This window comes from Nycticebus coucang, chromosome 4, assembly GCF_027406575.1.
Source record: "Nycticebus coucang isolate mNycCou1 chromosome 4, mNycCou1.pri, whole genome shotgun sequence".
Classification (NCBI taxonomy): domain Eukaryota; kingdom Metazoa; phylum Chordata; class Mammalia; order Primates; family Lorisidae; genus Nycticebus; species Nycticebus coucang.
In genome coordinates this window covers 54037487-54053764 of record NC_069783.1, presented here as the reverse complement: position 1 = coordinate 54053764, position 16278 = coordinate 54037487, and the positions used below count along the sequence as shown (strand labels likewise).

The following is a 16278-nucleotide window of genomic DNA, read 5'->3' as shown; positions in this document are numbered from 1 at the left end:
AGGCTGAGGCAAGAGAATCTCTTAAGCTCAAGAGTTTGAGCTTGCTGTGAGCAGCGACACTACATCAGTCTACCCAGGGCAACATAGTGAGACTCTGTCGCAAAAAAAAAAAAAAAAAAAAAAAAATTCATTTTTAACCCTTCATTAGTTACCAGTTAGAACAATGTATCCTATAAGTTTATAGTTAAATTTAAATCATCTAGGCTGGCACAGAGGCTCATGCCTGTCATACCTGTAATCTTAGCACTTTGGGAGGCTAAGCTGGGAGGATCGCTTTAGGCCACGAGTTCTAGACCAGCCTGGGCAATATAGTGAGACACTGGCTGTACAACAAAATTTAAAAATTAGGCAGGTGTGATGGCACATGCCTATAGTGCCAGCTACTTGGGAGGCTGAGGTGGGAGGATTACCTGCTTCTAGCAATTGCATTAAGCTATGATTGCCTTACTGTTGGCCAGCCTGAGCAACAGAGTGAGACTTTGTTTCTTTAAAAAAAAAAAAAAAGGCTTGGGCATCTAATGAAATTTTAAGTTAGTGACTCTCCAGTATGCTAGCTTTTAATAAAAGATTAACTACATAACTAGAACGAAAGCTAAAAATAAAAATTGAGGCTTTCATTATTTAAAACTTAATCATCATTTACCATATTGAATTTTGTAGAAAATATATGCATGCAGGGGTATATTTTATGTGTGTGCTTATTTCTTTGCTTTTTTATGAAGCATTTCAAACATACAAAAAGATAGATATGGGTGGGGCCTGTGGCTCAGTGGGTAGGGCACTGGCCCCATATACCGAGAATGGAGGGTTCAAAGCCGGCCCAGGCCAAAAATTGCAACAATAACAACAACAAAAATACCCAGGCGTTATGGCGGGCACCTGTAGTCCCAGCTACTCGGGAGGCTGAGGCAAAAGAATTGCCTAAGCCCGGGAGTTGGAGGTTGCTGTGAGCTGGGTGACGCCACAGCACTTTACCGAGGGCGATAAAGTGAGGCTCTGTCTCTACAAAAAGAAAAGATAGATATAGAAATGCCCTCCACTACCTTCATCCATTTCCCTTCTTGAGATCTAGGATTTCAAAATAAATCTTATGTCTCATTTTATTTGTAAATATTAATATTTTTATATCAACAAAATATTTAATGAGTCTGTTATTAAGGTTATTAAATAAGCCTGCAGTTATAGAGTTGTTCATTTCTTTTGGCATACTGATTAGGGAGCATTTATTTTTTAAAAAGCAATGCTGACATCTACTTTAAAAGATGATCTCCCTTGGCAGAATGGAGTAGATGTTGCTCTTCGCAGTTAAGTTTATCATGAATTCTAATTTATAAAAATTTTCCAACATGACTGGTATATACATACTGTCTTGACTGCCTTCAAATCACATTAGGTTTTCTTCCCTCAAATTGCCTTCCCAGCTGGGTGTATTGGCTCACATCTGTAATCCTAGCATTTAGGGAGCCTCTCTTGAGGCCAGGAGTTTAAGTTTTGAGCAACATAGCAAGACTCCATCACTACCAAAAAAAAATTTAAAAATTAGCCAGGCTTATTGGGCACACCTATAGTCCTGGCTACTTGAGAAGCTGAGACAGAATAGCTTGAACCCAGGTTGCAGTGAGCCTGTGCTGTTGTTACTGCTGCCTAGCCCTGGCAAGCCCCTGTCTCTAAAACAGCAACAAAATAATTGCCTTACATTAAATTTCCAAGCTATGGCATGTACTTTGTATTTCGTGAGTCACATAAAGACCCTATGAGACACACAGAGCAGTAACTATGTTTATTAAAGTAACTTAAGATTCATTAAGTTTAAAGTAGTTTAGAAATTGTCAAGTAGTTAATTTCTTAGAGAATTACAGGTGGAACTCTAGTCTCTTCAGTCTGAATTTAATGCTTTTTTTCTTCAATAGAAAGCTGTGAATGTATTAAAAGTTAAAAGATTTACCTCTCTTTCATTGGGTATATATTATATAACTTAATTTTTTTAAATAAAGTTAAACATCAAGAGACATATCACATTTGCACACAATATTTTAAATAGTAAAGAATAAGCATAGTTTTACCAGTGACATATTTTTTATGTTATAGCACCACAGAAGTCCTTGGGCCATGAGGTGAATGAGTTGACATCAAGTAGATTATTGAAGTTGGAGATGGAAAACCAGAGTTTGACAAAAACTGTAGAAGAGCTTCGGAGTACTATGGATTCTGTAGAAGGCAACACTTCCAAAATCCTAAAAGTTGAAAAAGAAAATCAAAGACTAAGTAAAAAGGTAAATAAAAATGATTATTGTAACGTTTACAAATATATGCAAAGGTGTAAGTAAATAGCACATTTATTTTCCATTTTTTAAATGTACCCTAAATATTATTTTAACTTAAGTAAAATTTCAAGTATACATAAATGTGTGAATGAACCCTATACTCGTTATTCAGCTTCAGTAAATATTAACTTATAGCTGATCTTATTTCATTTCTATCTCTGCCTCTTCTCCCACATCCTCTAGATCAGTGGTTCTCAACTTTCCTAATGCCGTGACCCTTTAATACAGTTCCTCATGTTGTGGTGACCCCCAAACATAACATTATTTTTGTTGCTACTTCATAACTGTAATTTTGCTACTGTTATGAATTGTAATGTAAATATCTGATATGCAGGATGTATTTAGGCGACCCCTGTGAAAGAGTCGTTCAACCCCCAAAGGGGTGACGGCCCATAGGTTGAGAACTGCTCTAGATGGTTTTGAAGCAAATCCTACTTCCAGTGTTTCAACCCATTGGATTTAGTTTTCTTACCATCCCATCTTGGGCTAATGGGAGCTTCTTTAAAAGCTTTTTCCTGAGGGCAGTGCCTGTGGCTCAAAGGAGTAGGGCGCCCGCCCCATATGCTGGAGGTGGCGGGTTCAAGCCCAACCCCAGCCAAAAACTGCAAAAAAAAAAAGCTTCTTCCTGAATCCTTATGACATGACCATTAGCACCCCTTGAAAGCTTCCTTGTTTTCTAAATGACAAAATATTCCAGGATCATTTTGAACATGTCCTATCCCAGATCTGGAAACAGCTATTTCATTTTTTTTGTGTGTGTGTGACAGAGTTTCACTATGTTGCCCTCCGTAGAGTGCTGTGGCATCACAGCTCATAGCTACCTCATGGCATCACAGTTCATAGCAACCTCCAACTCTTGGGCTTAAGCGATTCTCTTGCCTCAGCCGCCCAAAAACACCTGGCTCGTTTTTGGTTGTAGTTGTCATCGTTGTTTGGCAGGCCTGAGCTGGGTTTGAACCCACGGGCTCTGGTGTATGTGGCTGGCACCCTAGCCCCTGAGTACAGGTACTGAGCTGAAACAGCCATTTTTTAAAAAAAACAACAGTTTATGCGTTATGCAACTTGAATTTTAATAAGACTTTGGTGTAGCAGAAACACAAGGACTGTCCAAGTCCATAAAGTGTATAGCCATTGTTGATACCGTTTTTCATATTGTGGAATAGTTAGATCAAGTATCATGTATGCACACAAGTGCACACACACATAATTTACATAACTAGAATCTTACAGTTACATACATGACTAAGAATTCTTCCTTCTAAGAAGTTCCTAGGTAATGTGCTGCCAGGCGTGCTTTGAGAACCATTGCCTTAGAATATTCGAATAGAATCCTTGATTTTCTTGCTGTGTTTTTTTTTTTTTTTTTTTTTTTTTTTTTTTTTGTGGTTTTTGGCCAGGGCTAGGTTTGAACCCACCACCTCCGGCATATGGGACCGGCGCCCTACTCCTTGAGCCACAGGCGCCACCCTTTTTGCGGTTTTTTTAATGTTTCAAACATTTTTGCATTTTTAACCAAATGATTTTTTTTTTTTACTTTTTTTTGCTGAGACACAGTCTCACTTCATTGCCCTGGGTAGAGTGCTGTGGTATCACAGCTCACAGCAAGCTCAAACTCTTGGGTTTAAGCCATTCTCTTGCCTCAGCCTCCCAAGTAGCTGGGACTACAGCTGCCTGCCACAATGCCCAGCTATTTTTCTTGTTGTTACAGTTGTCATTGTTGTTTACCTGGCCCGGGCTGGGTTTGAACCCACCAGCCTCGGTGCATGTGGCTGGTGCTGTAACCACTGTGCAACAGGTGCCGAGCCTTACCAAATAATCTTAATAAGCAATTGATGATCATACGGTGTTAAAGTAGGAGTGGCCCTTTAGAACTTCTAATAGAGTCTGTAGAATACTGTTTCATTTTGAAATTAGCCTTGAAATTTAATGTGTAAATTCTTAGTGATTCAAGCAATTTTTGATCAATTCATTGTATGAAAGATGTTTTTGGTAAACTGGATGTCTCACTTGAATCCCATTGATATAAAACAACAAAGGAATTTAATTATGTAACAATTAATCCTATATTTCCATCTGTATTAACTAGTAATTAAGAGCTAAAAGCTTCCTGAACATATATTAATAAATTAATGTTGAATTGAGTTATTGAAAAAGACTTGTGACTGAATGCTTTTGAGATGATATTAGATTATTTTCCTTGATGTTAAAATAGAAAAATTAAGCTTTCTTTAGACGAGTTCTTCATTATGACATGGTAAGTAATATAATTAAGTAACATTTAAATTTAAAGTGAAATATTATACAAAGTCTTCCTTTATTTTTTTTTATTACTTGGTTCAGTATGCTATAAAATAATGGGAAAATCGATAGTTTAGCATGTTGTTAATTTGAACTTGCTATTTCATAATTCTTTTTTTTTTTTTTTTTTTTTTATTGTTGGGGATTCATTGAGGGTACAATAAGCCAGGTTACACTGATTGCAATTGTTAGGTAAAGTCCCTCTTGCAATCATGTCCTGCCCCCATAAAGTGTGACACACACCAAGGCCCCACCCACCTCCCTCCTTCCCTCTTTCTGTTTCCCCCCCATAACCATAATTGTCATTAATTGTCCTCATATCAAAATTGAGTACACAGGATTCATGCTTCTCCATTCTTGTGATGCTTTACTAAGAATAATGTCTTCCACGTCCATCCAGATTAATACGAAGGATGTAAAGTCTCCATTTTTTTTAATGGCTGAATAGTATTCCATGGTATACATATACCACAGCTTGTTAATCCATTCCTGGGTTGGTGGGCATTTAGGCTGTTTCCACATTTTGGCGATTGTAAATTGAGCTGCAGTAAACAGTCTAGTACAAGTGTCCTTATGATAAAAGGATTTCTTTCCTTCTGGGTAGATGCCCAGTAATGGGATTGCAGGATCAAATAGGAGGTCTAGCTTGAGTGCTTTGAGGTTTCTCCATACTTCCTTCCAGAAAGGTTGTACTAGTTTGCAGTCCCACCAGCAGTGTAAAAGTGTTCCCTTCTCTCCGCATCCACGCCAGCATCTGCAGTTTTGAGATTTTGTGATGTGGGCCATTCTCACTGGGGTTAGATGATATCTCAGGGTTGTTTTGATTTGCATTTCTCTAATATATAGAGATGACGAACATTTTTTCATGTGTTTGTTAGCCATTCGTCTGTCGTCTTTAGAGAAAGTTCTATTCATGTCTCTTGCCCATTGATATAAGGGATTGTTGGCTTTTTTCATGTGGATTAATTTGAGTTCTCTATAGATCCTAGTTATCAAGCTTTTGTCTGATTGAAAATATGCAAATACCCTTTCCCATTGTGTAGGTTGTCTCTTTGCTTTGGTTATTGTCTCCTTAGCTGTACAGAAGCTTTTCAGTTTAATGAAGTCCCATTTGTTTATTTTTGTTGTTGTTGCAATTGCCATGGCAGTCTTCTTCATGAAGTCTTTCCCCAGGCCAATATCTTCCAGTGTTTTTCCTATGCTTTCTTGGAGGATTTTTATTGTTTCATGCCTTAAATTTAAGTCCTTTATCCATCTTGAATCAATTTTTGTGAGTGGGGAAAGGTGTGGGTCCAGTTTCAGTCTTTTACATGTAGACATCCAGTTCTCCCAACACCATTTATTGAATAGGGAGTCTTTCCCCCAAGGTATGTTCTTGTTTAGTTTATCAAAGATTAGGTGGTTGTAAAATGTTAGTTTGACTTCTTGGTTTTCAATTCGATTCCAAGTGTCTATATCTCTGTTTTTGTGCCAGTACCATGCTGTCTTGAGCACTATGGCTTTGTAGTACAGACTAAAATCTGGTATGCTGATGCCCCCAGCTTTATTTTTGTTACAGAGAACTGCCTTAGCTATACGGGGTTTTTCCGGTTCCATACAAAATGCAGAATCATTTTTTTCAAATCTTGAAAGTATGATGTTGGTATTTTGATAGGAATGTCATCGAATAGGTAGATTGCTTTGGGAAGTATAGACATTTTAACAATGTTGATTCTTCCCATCCATGAGCATGGTATGTTCTTCCATTTGTTAATATCCTCTGCTATTTCCTTTCTGAGGATTTCATAGTTTTCTTTATAGAGGTCCTTCACCTCCTTTCTTAGGTATACTCCTAGGTATTTCATTTTCTTTGAGACTATGGTGAAGGGAGTTGTGTCCTTAATTAGCTTCTCATCTTGACTGTTACTGTACACAAAGGCTACTGACTATTTCATAATTCTTAACCACCAATATTATTATATCTCTAAAATGTGTGATTTAAAATAAATTTAAACCTAAATATGAATATTTGCTCCAGTCTTTTTCAGCCCTTTTTTCTATTATTTTCCTCTCTCTTTCCTTTTTATTTTAAACCAATTCTCTTCTTCTTCTTTTTTTTTTTAGAGACAGAGTCTCACTTTGTCGCCCTCTGTAGGGTACTGTAGTGTCATAGCTCACAGTAACCTACAACTCCTGGGCTTAGGCGATTCTCTTGCCTCAGCCTCCCAAGTAGCTGGGAACACAGGCGCCTGCCATAACATCTGGCTATTTTTTTGTTGCAGTTAGGCCGGGGCCAGGTTCGAACCTTCCACCCTTGGTATATGGGGCTGGTGCCCTACTCACTGAGCCACAGGCACTGCCTAATCTCTTCTTTTTTATTTATTTATTTATTTTTGAGACAGTCTCACTGTGTCACCCTCAGTAGAGTGATATAGCGTCACAGCTCACAGCAAGCTCAAACTGTTGGGCTTAAGTGAGTCTCTTGCCTCAGCCTCCCAAATAGCTGGGACTACAGACGCCCGCCACAACATCTGGCTGTTCTTTGTTATTGTTTTTGTAGTTGTCATTGTCGTTTAGCAGGCCCAGAGTGGGTTCAAACCCACCAGCCCCTAACCACTGAGTACGGGCACCGGGCCCAAATCTGTTCTTGCTTCCTCATTAATCTTATACTGTACCATCATTTGTCACCTTTCTCTTCATGCTTTTTATGTTCTCTTTCTCCTTCTAGGTTACTGAAATTCCTTTATTATAATTAAAATTCTACTTTACAAATTCACTCAATCCAAGATAATCTTTCAATAAGATTTGTATAGTTCTTCTATAGCACATCATTACCATTAATTCTACTGGGTTTCTTTGTGTTTAGAAATTGAAATTTGCCCTAAAAAGATGTAGAGGATGAAAGAAAGAGTCTTATGTGCGAATTTTATATACTTCCTGAAATTAGCATGGAGTGCTACTTGAATTTCTTATACTGGATTCTTAAAATTTTATCATATGTATATTAAAACTGTTTTATCCTTTATTCAGTGATTATCTTTTCTTTTGAAAAGTTTCCATTATTGTACAATATTTAACATACTGTTTTTGTTAATTAATTTGCTCTAGGTTGAAATCCTTGAAAATGAGATTGTTCAAGAAAAGCAAAGTCTTCAGAATTGTCAGAATTTAAGCAAAGATCTAATGAAGGAAAAAGCTCAGCTTGAAAAAACAATTGAAACACTTAGAGAAAATTCAGAGAGACAGGTACATTAATTTCCTAGTAAACAAACAATGCATTTTAAAATTTATTAAGTTATTTTGAAGCGTATGTAAATAAGATGTTCACATATCATTAAGGGAAATATTTTAGAATTTTTAAAATTTTAACGTAACTATAATTTTACCTTATTTTCTATCCCATGTTTTTTTCTCTAAAGAGAAAGCTTAGAATTTTTTAAAATCTCTAGTATGCTTAATCATCTACTATAAAATTCTTCAGTACTTGTGCTTTCAATGTCTAGAGCAGTGTTGTGGATTCTAAAGTCCTTGAGTAGAGCTGGAGAAATGTAGCTGTACTCTGACCTACTGAAGGAGGGAAAAATGTGGTTGTAGCAGTCATTTTTTGGGTATTACAGATTTGCTTTCAAATATTTATTATTCATTCTTATTTTAAGTCTAAGATAATTGAGAACTGGATAGATAAAGCAACTTGCCATTTCAAAATTTTTATTTAAATGGAAAAGGAGAAGGGTGTCTATGGGGAAAAAAAAGAAATTTATTTTAAGTAGTAAAATTATTTGTTTTATATAGTCCTCCAACTACCCATAAGAATCTAGATTTCTCTAGAGCTACAGAACAAAAATTCTAAAGCTAAGCCTGAATCTACACTGTTTTTTTTGAGACAAAGTCTCACTTTGTCACTGCTGGTAGAATGCTGTGGCATCATAGCTCACAGCAACCTCAAACTCTTGGGCTCAAGCCGTTCTCTTGCCACTGCCTCCCAAGTAGCTGGGACTATAGGCACCCGCCACGTGCATGGCTATTTTTAGAGACAGGGTCTTGCTCTGGCTGAGGCTGGTCTTAAACCTGTGAGCTCAGGCAGTCTACTCTCTTGGACCTCCCAGAGTGCAGGAATTACAGGTGTGCGCCTGGCCTCCACAGTTCTTTTATGAGAACTATCATTTTAGCCATGCTATACATTGGATGAGTTAGCTGTCAAAGATGATTTTGTTATTTTTATATTTGCTAATTATAATACTTTTGGGGAATGAATACACACACATATACACTCATATATATACACACATAATACAGCACATATTTACTGAGGACCCACTGTGTGGAAGTACCTTATGTACTTAAGGAGATGTGTGCTGGTGTTTCATCTATATTTATATTTGAATTTGAAGCATGTGATGATAAATAATCTGATTAATTTTGATTCATAGAAAATACGTTTCTCTGAACCATTCATCTAGAATGTGCTCTCTTAAGATGCAAACTTTAGAGACCTGGCAGTACATGTCCTCTCCGTGTACACAGTGGTGTTCAATACATATTTATCAGAATTAAAAGTAAAACATTTTAATGTATCACCTTTTTACGTTCTCCTTTTCCTATTTTTGGAAGAGAAAAAACTATGTAATTCACAATACTTAGTTTTTGCTTAATTATAGTTTTTAATTTTCTTCTTTTTTTGAATTAGATTAAAATATTGGAACAGGAAAATGAACATCTGAATCAAACAGTAACTTCTTTAAGGCAGCGTTCTCAGATAAGTGCTGAAGCAAGAGTGAAAGACATTGAAAAAGAAAATAAAATTCTTCATGAATCTATCAAGGAAACAAGTAGCAAACTAAGCAAGATTGAATTTGAAAAAAGACAAATTAGAAAAGAATTGGAACATTATAAGGAAAAAGGAGAACGAGCAGAAGAACTTGAAAATGAGTTACATCGTCTTGAAAAAGAAAATGAATTGTTACAGAAAAAGATAACCAATTTAAAAATCACTTGTGAAAAAATTGAAGCCTTAGAACAAGAAAATTCAGAGTTAGAAAGAGACAACAGAAAATTAAAAAAAACATTGGATAGCTTTAAAAACCTTACTTTTCAGCTAGAATCCCTAGAAAAGGAGAATTCTCAACTTGATGAGGAAAATTTAGAACTGAGAAGGAATGTGGAATCTTTGAAGTGTGCGAGCATGAAAATGGCTCAGCTACAACTAGAAAACAAAGAACTAGAAAGTGAAAAAGAGCAACTTAAGAAAGGTTTGGAGCTCATGAAAGCATCTTTCAAGAAAACAGAACGCTTAGAAGTTAGCTACCAGGGTTTAGACACAGAAAATCAAAGGTTACAGAAAGCTCTAGAGAACAGCAATAAAAAAATTCAGCAATTAGAAGGTGAACTACAAGACTTAGAGATGGAAAATCAAACACTGCAAAAAAACCTAGAAGAATTAAAAATATCAAGCAAAAGACTAGAACAGCTGGAAAAAGAAAATAAATCTTTAGAACAAGAGACTTCACAACTGGAAAAGGATAAGAAACAATTGGAGAAGGAAAATAAAAGACTCCGACAACAAGCAGAAATTAAAGATACCACATTAGAAGAAAATAATGTAAAGATTGGAAATTTGGAAAAAGAAAACAAAACACTCTCCAAAGAAATTGGTATATATAAAGAATCTTGTATTCGCCTGAAAGAATTAGAGAAAGAAAATAAGGAGCTTGTGAAAAGAGCGACTATTGATATAAAAACTTTGGTTACATTGCGTGAGGTAATACATTGTCCTAAATTTAAGCAAGTATTTTTTACATTTTTAACTCAAAGTTTTTTGAACTTTTATTGGAGCCCATCAGCAATTTGCATTATCTTTTGTATGGTTTATTAGAATTTTGGAAGTAGAACTAGAAATAGCTTTCAAGTTTCCTACTTGTATTAAATTACAAAGTGTATATGACTTTTATTTTTCCAGAACTTGTAGTAATAAGATTTCCTTGTGGTTTCTGACTTGCTATGTTGTAATTCTAAGATTTTATTTCAAAATAATATTAAAATATTTGATCAGGTCTCTTACTGAATGTTAAAAAAGGAAACGTGATAGCTACTATTTATTGAGAGCTATGTACCAAGTACTGGACTCAGAACTTCATTTAAGTTATATTTATATATGCTTAAAGAATTTTTCCAACCAGTCCTTTATGGATATTTTATCTGTTTTTCAGATTAGAAAACTGAGGTTCAGAAATATTACATAATTTACTCAGAATCACAGCTAATGAATGGATTATTAGATTCAAATCCAGATCTTTCAGTCTCCAAAGCCCCATGAATTTTCACCTCTAAACTAAAGAATGCAAATGAAGTTAAACGTAAAGGTCAACACTGAACATCTAGTAGTTTCTTAGGATCTGTGTGTTGAGAAGAATTCTGAAATTTTTGCAAGAGTAGATTGACAATGAAACATGGTTAGTGCAAATCAGAAGATAGTCTGGCTCTTTTTTGCCATCCCTATTGCAGTATGATATGTGCTAGCCCTTTATGTTCGATTAAAAAGTAGTACTCTGGGTAGAAAGTCACATTGAGCAGTCTGCATTTTTGCTAAAGAGGCATTGAGAAGGACCTTTAAATTTTTTTCTTCTGTTCTATAGTCTTATAGTCATGAACAACACATACCTTGTGCCTGAACATCTAAGACTGTCACCTCGTTCTTCAGACCCAGTACCTTAGGTCTCTTTCACTCCACGGCTATGGTGGAAGAGGAGCATTGTATCCAACATACATTCATAGAAATATGTACTAAAGTTCTAGGTTATGTTTTTTTCCTCCACAGTTTTCAAACCTAAGGTGTGTATTCACAAGTAAAGAGGTTCCCTTTTACTTTTTAACGTTCTACTTCAAAAACAGTATTAGCAAAGAAAAGAAGGAAAAAAATTGTTGCAATTAGATTATAATTTTTTTGTGTAACTACTTTTGGATGATGAAGGAAAGGTTCAATGATAACATTTCTGTATTTCCTGGTTCAAATCATATGTAGAGTATTTAGAATTTCAGCTGACTTTATTAGATATGTAAGCTATCGACACTATAAGAATTGTACGTTCCTTTTACAAATAAGGATTTGGTGAGTGAAAAATTGAAGACTCAGCAGATGAACAATGATCTTGAAAAATTAACTCATGAGCTTGAGAAAATAGGATTAAATAAAGAGCGACTATTATGTGATGAGCAAAGTACTGATGACAGGTGAGTATTAAGTCTATTTGGCAAACAATTTATTTTTTTCCTCAAACATTAATTACTTCCTGTACTAGCTAAAGAAAACATTTATGTATTTTACCCTGTTTCTGATTCCTTTCTTCTCTTAGAAAAAGTTGGGTAAGAAAAAAACTATCACCTGGGCATGGTGGCTCATGCCTGTAATCCAAGCACAATGGGAGGCTGAAGTGGGAGGATTGCTTGAGCTCAGGAGTTTGAGATCAGCCTGAGCAAGAGCAAGACCTCGTCTACTAAAAATAGCAAAAAACAAGCCAGGTGTTGTAGTGGACACCTGTAGTCACATCTACTCAGGAGGCTGAGGCAGAAGGACTGCCTAAACCCAGGGGTTTGAGGTTACTGTGAGCTAGGATGAAGCTATGACATTCTAGCCTGGGTAACAGAATGCAACTGTTTCTCAAAAAAAAAAAAAAGTAATAATCAAAAACAATTTAATAGGCCAGGTGTGGTGACTCACACTTCCTAGCACTCTGGGAGGCTGAGGTGGGTGGATTGCCTGAACTCAGGAGTTCAAAACCAGCCTGCGCCAGAGCTAGACCTTGTCTCTAAAAAAAATAGCCAGGCGTTGTGGCGGGCACTTGTAGTCCTAGCTACTCGGGAGGCTGAGGCTAGAGAATCACCTAAGCCCAGGAGTTGGAGGTTGCTGTGAGCCGTGTGATGTCACGGCACTCTACCCAGGGCCATAAGGTAAGATTCTGTCTCTACAAAAAAAAAAAAGCTAAAATGTTATTATATAAATACAGTTACAAAATAGTAAAATAGGATGCCACCCAGGTAGCAGATAATTAGAGGGTATAATTGCCTGTGAAAAGAGAAGACATTAACAACAAACAAACCTATCTCTCTCAAATATATAATTAAGCAAGTTATTTTTTATTTGAATCATATATATAAATATCACACTTGTTTCATGTATTTATTTGCCAAAATGTGGACTTGAGATGTAGAGGAAAAGTATGAAACAAGGGAAGATGTTGAGAAACAATGAAGGCATAAAAATAATGTGGAAAACTAAGGCCTGAAAGCAATCATATACCCTTTAATTTTAAAAATGATCAGTATAGGTTTAAAGAAATTTCTGTTTTCTCATGGTAATTATAGTCTGCCAAACAGACTTAATCTAATTTTTAAGTCTATGATTTAGCATCTAGTTAGCCACATGGTTCCAGCTAGAAGAAATTGTGTATAGTTAAGAATACTGTTTTATGCTGACTAGATTTTAATCTAGTGAAATTTTCATAATTATACACGTAATATTTTATCTACATTACTGTTCTAGTATTTATGTTCTGTATTAAATGTATATAGGAAAAACTAATACAGATTATTTGGGATTTGGTAACATAATTTGAGAATATTCAAAGTAAATAGAATAGATTGATATTTTAAAAGGTTCTATAATTAGAGAAGTAATTTGAGGCATTTATTTTTGCAGTCAGGTCAAGTCAAGCAAATATTGAATTAATTACATAGGTATTTCATGAAGATAAATTTTTGTTTGAATTAATCAGATAGTTAAGAACCAGTTTAATTGACTGTCTTTTAATATAAATACTGCATCCCTCTTTGTTTAAACAGATTTATTATTTTCTGTGTGTAAATAATGCTACAACTGCATGTTCTTAAAAGAAAAAGTAGAATAAACCATGTAGCTGCCCTAATTCACCTGATTATAAATTTATGAACCCAGCTCTAGGTGAGCCCTGTATACCGTTTGGTGGCTCTTTCATCAATTAGCCAATCTTAATTGAGGTTTTATTATCTGCTGATCATCAAGCTTCAAAAAAGTGATAACACTTCAACTGAACCTTGAAGAATTATACAGATTTGCAAGATAGAAACAGTGGGGAAGGGCATTCCATGCAGACAGAAGCATTTGTATAAAAGCACAAAAGTGTGTTGAGTAATTCTTAGAGTGATATGAAAGATAGATTAGAAGAGTGAATTTAGAGGCACAGAGACTAGGTAGGAAACTCTTAGTCTAGGCAAGATGTAATGCATTAATTATTCCACACATTTATTTATACATATAATTAAAGCATGAGACATGGAGCTTAAGGAATGTTAAACTAAAGCTTTTAGGAAATGGAATTGAGAGCAGTTGATAACTATGTTTGATTTGTGAGAATTTGTCCTTTCTTTTCAATTTTGAGACAATCTTACTTTGTAACCCTTGGTAGAGTACAGTGGTATCATAGCTCACAGCAACCTCAAACTCAAGTTCAAGTGATTCTCTTGCCTCAGCCTCCTGAGTAGCTGGAATTACAGGTGCCTGCCACAATGCCTGGCTATTTTTTTTTTTTTTTACAGACAGGGTCTCACTCTTGCTCAGGCTGGGCTCGAACTTGTAAGCTCAGGCAGTCCATCCTCCTTGGCCTCCCAAGGCTGTTGGGATTACAGACATGAGCCACCACACCTGGCCAAAGAAAGAATTGTCTTATGCCATTAAAACAAATTTCTTTCTAGCCTTCATGTCACAGAGAAAATAGAAGCACACAAACATAAATTCCTCCAACGTTCATGCCCTCCAGCTTGGAATTTATATATATAAATCTCATGTGATGACCTTAATTCTATTATTAGTCTAACTTTTTTGTCTTTGAAGGTACAACTATTATTAAGATACTTCTTCTTACAGCCAGGCTGTAAGAGTTTATATATAAATTGAATGTATAAGTAGGTAAATTAGAATGCAACAAGGTAAATTTAGTGGTAGAGTTGTAAACAGATGTGATCAATCTTGTCTTTCTCTTTTAATAGCCTCTTTTCCTCTATCATCTCTTTCAATATAGTTGTTTCCAGGCTTATCTTTTCAGTTCTCTTATTCATTCATTCTGTATGGTGAGCATTCCTATCCATTATCTCACCTGTGGTCCTAAAGCAACTCAGATGTCAGAAATTCAACTTAACCAAAATCAGACTCAGTAAATGTTTAAAAAAAAAAAGTTTTCTGACTTGAGCCAATACCAAAATGAGGGAAATTTGTTCTCTGTATTCAATGAACTTACAATCTGATTGAACAGAAAATATACATATATAAATTAATTATAATAAAACGCAGAGATACTGAAATTTCTCATGTATACACTTTAGGTTTTTATTTGGTTTTGTCTTCAGAGCCTTAGGTGTAAGAAAAGGATCATAATTTTTGGTTTATGATACACTCAAATTGTGTTTATGCACTGTCCTTTTTTGTGAAAAAAATTGATTTAATAATCATGTTTTCATCATTCAAAAATGTGACTACAATATTGACAGTCATATATCTGCCTCTTGCCACTCTGTCACCAGTATCCTGTGTCATGAATGAGTATAATACTACCTTTTTCACTCTAATTATTCTATACCCTGAAGAGACAGTCTTTTTTATTTTTATTTATTTTTATTTATTTATTTTTATTAAATCATAGCTGTGTACATTAATGCAATCATGGGGTACAATGTGCTGGTTTTATATACAATTTGAAATACTTTCATCAACCTGGTTAACATGGCCTTCATTGGACAGTCTTTGATGAGTTTTAAGTCTTAACTGTTCATGGGTCCTTACGTAAATACTTTCCACATTAATATCAAAGGCAAGTGCTTGATGATAAAATGAATCTGTCTATTCTCTCTCTATATTCTATTCTTATAATACCAAAAGGAATATTTTGGGACTTCAATCTTCCAGATTCCATTTTTTTAGTATTAATTGTTGCTTTTGACAATCTAGGCTATAATCTGGAGCTCCATTTACTTAGTGGTTTTATTGCTTCATGACTAGGAATAGAAGGGGAAGTAGAGCAGTAAGAAGAGAATACGTTAATTTATCTCTTTTCAAAAAAGACTTTTGAGACCCATTTACGGCATCTATATTTGTGGTCATAAGTTATCTTTAAAAATAATTCCCTTTTTTTTTCTGACCTACAACGATGAACTATATTATTTTTGCACTTGGATAGTAGATATAAACTTCTGGAATCAAAATTAGAATCCACTCTTAAGAAGTCCCTTGAAATAAAAGAAGAAAAAATTGCTGCTTTAGAAGCTCGATTAGGAGAATCCACAAATTACAACCAACAATTACGCCAAGAACTTAAAACAGTAAGTGATTTTCTTGAAGAGTTATAATTACCATTTATTTTATAAATATTTGGACAAAAAAATATAAAGTAGAAAAGAATTTAAACATTTTATCAATATTTATTAGCCTATTTCTTCATTTTTCATAATTTTTGAGATTATTCCTGAACACATCTTTGTCATATGGATATGGTATAATTGATTCAATTCTATTACATGTGTGTAATGTCCCTCACGCAGTCAGAGACATAGAATTAAAGAGGTAGGATGAGGAAGAGGCAGGCTTATTTTATTGGGAAAAGCTTTCAAACACTCTGGCACTCCCTTCCTATTAAGAAGCCAAGTAAAAATTTGA

At 35.1% G+C, this 16278-nt stretch overlaps 1 protein-coding gene across 6 annotated transcripts in view; it reads left to right on the top strand.

Moving 5' to 3' along the window:
• Positions 1-16278, top strand: part of CCDC88A (coiled-coil domain containing 88A) — a 130780-nt gene that overhangs the window by 78739 nt on the left and 35763 nt on the right. For 4 of the 6 annotated variants that reach the window (XM_053588332.1, XM_053588330.1, XM_053588329.1 and 1 more), the window contains exons 13-17: positions 2089-2273; positions 7710-7847; positions 9289-10359; positions 11701-11828; positions 15803-15944. In XM_053588332.1, coding sequence (XP_053444307.1) covers positions 2089-2273; positions 7710-7847; positions 9289-10359; positions 11701-11828; positions 15803-15944 — 1664 coding nt within the window. The remainder of the gene's footprint in view (positions 1-2088; positions 2274-7709; positions 7848-9288; positions 10360-11700; positions 11829-15802; positions 15945-16278) is intronic. The other 2 variants (XM_053588331.1, XM_053588328.1) reach the window with 1 other exon arrangement.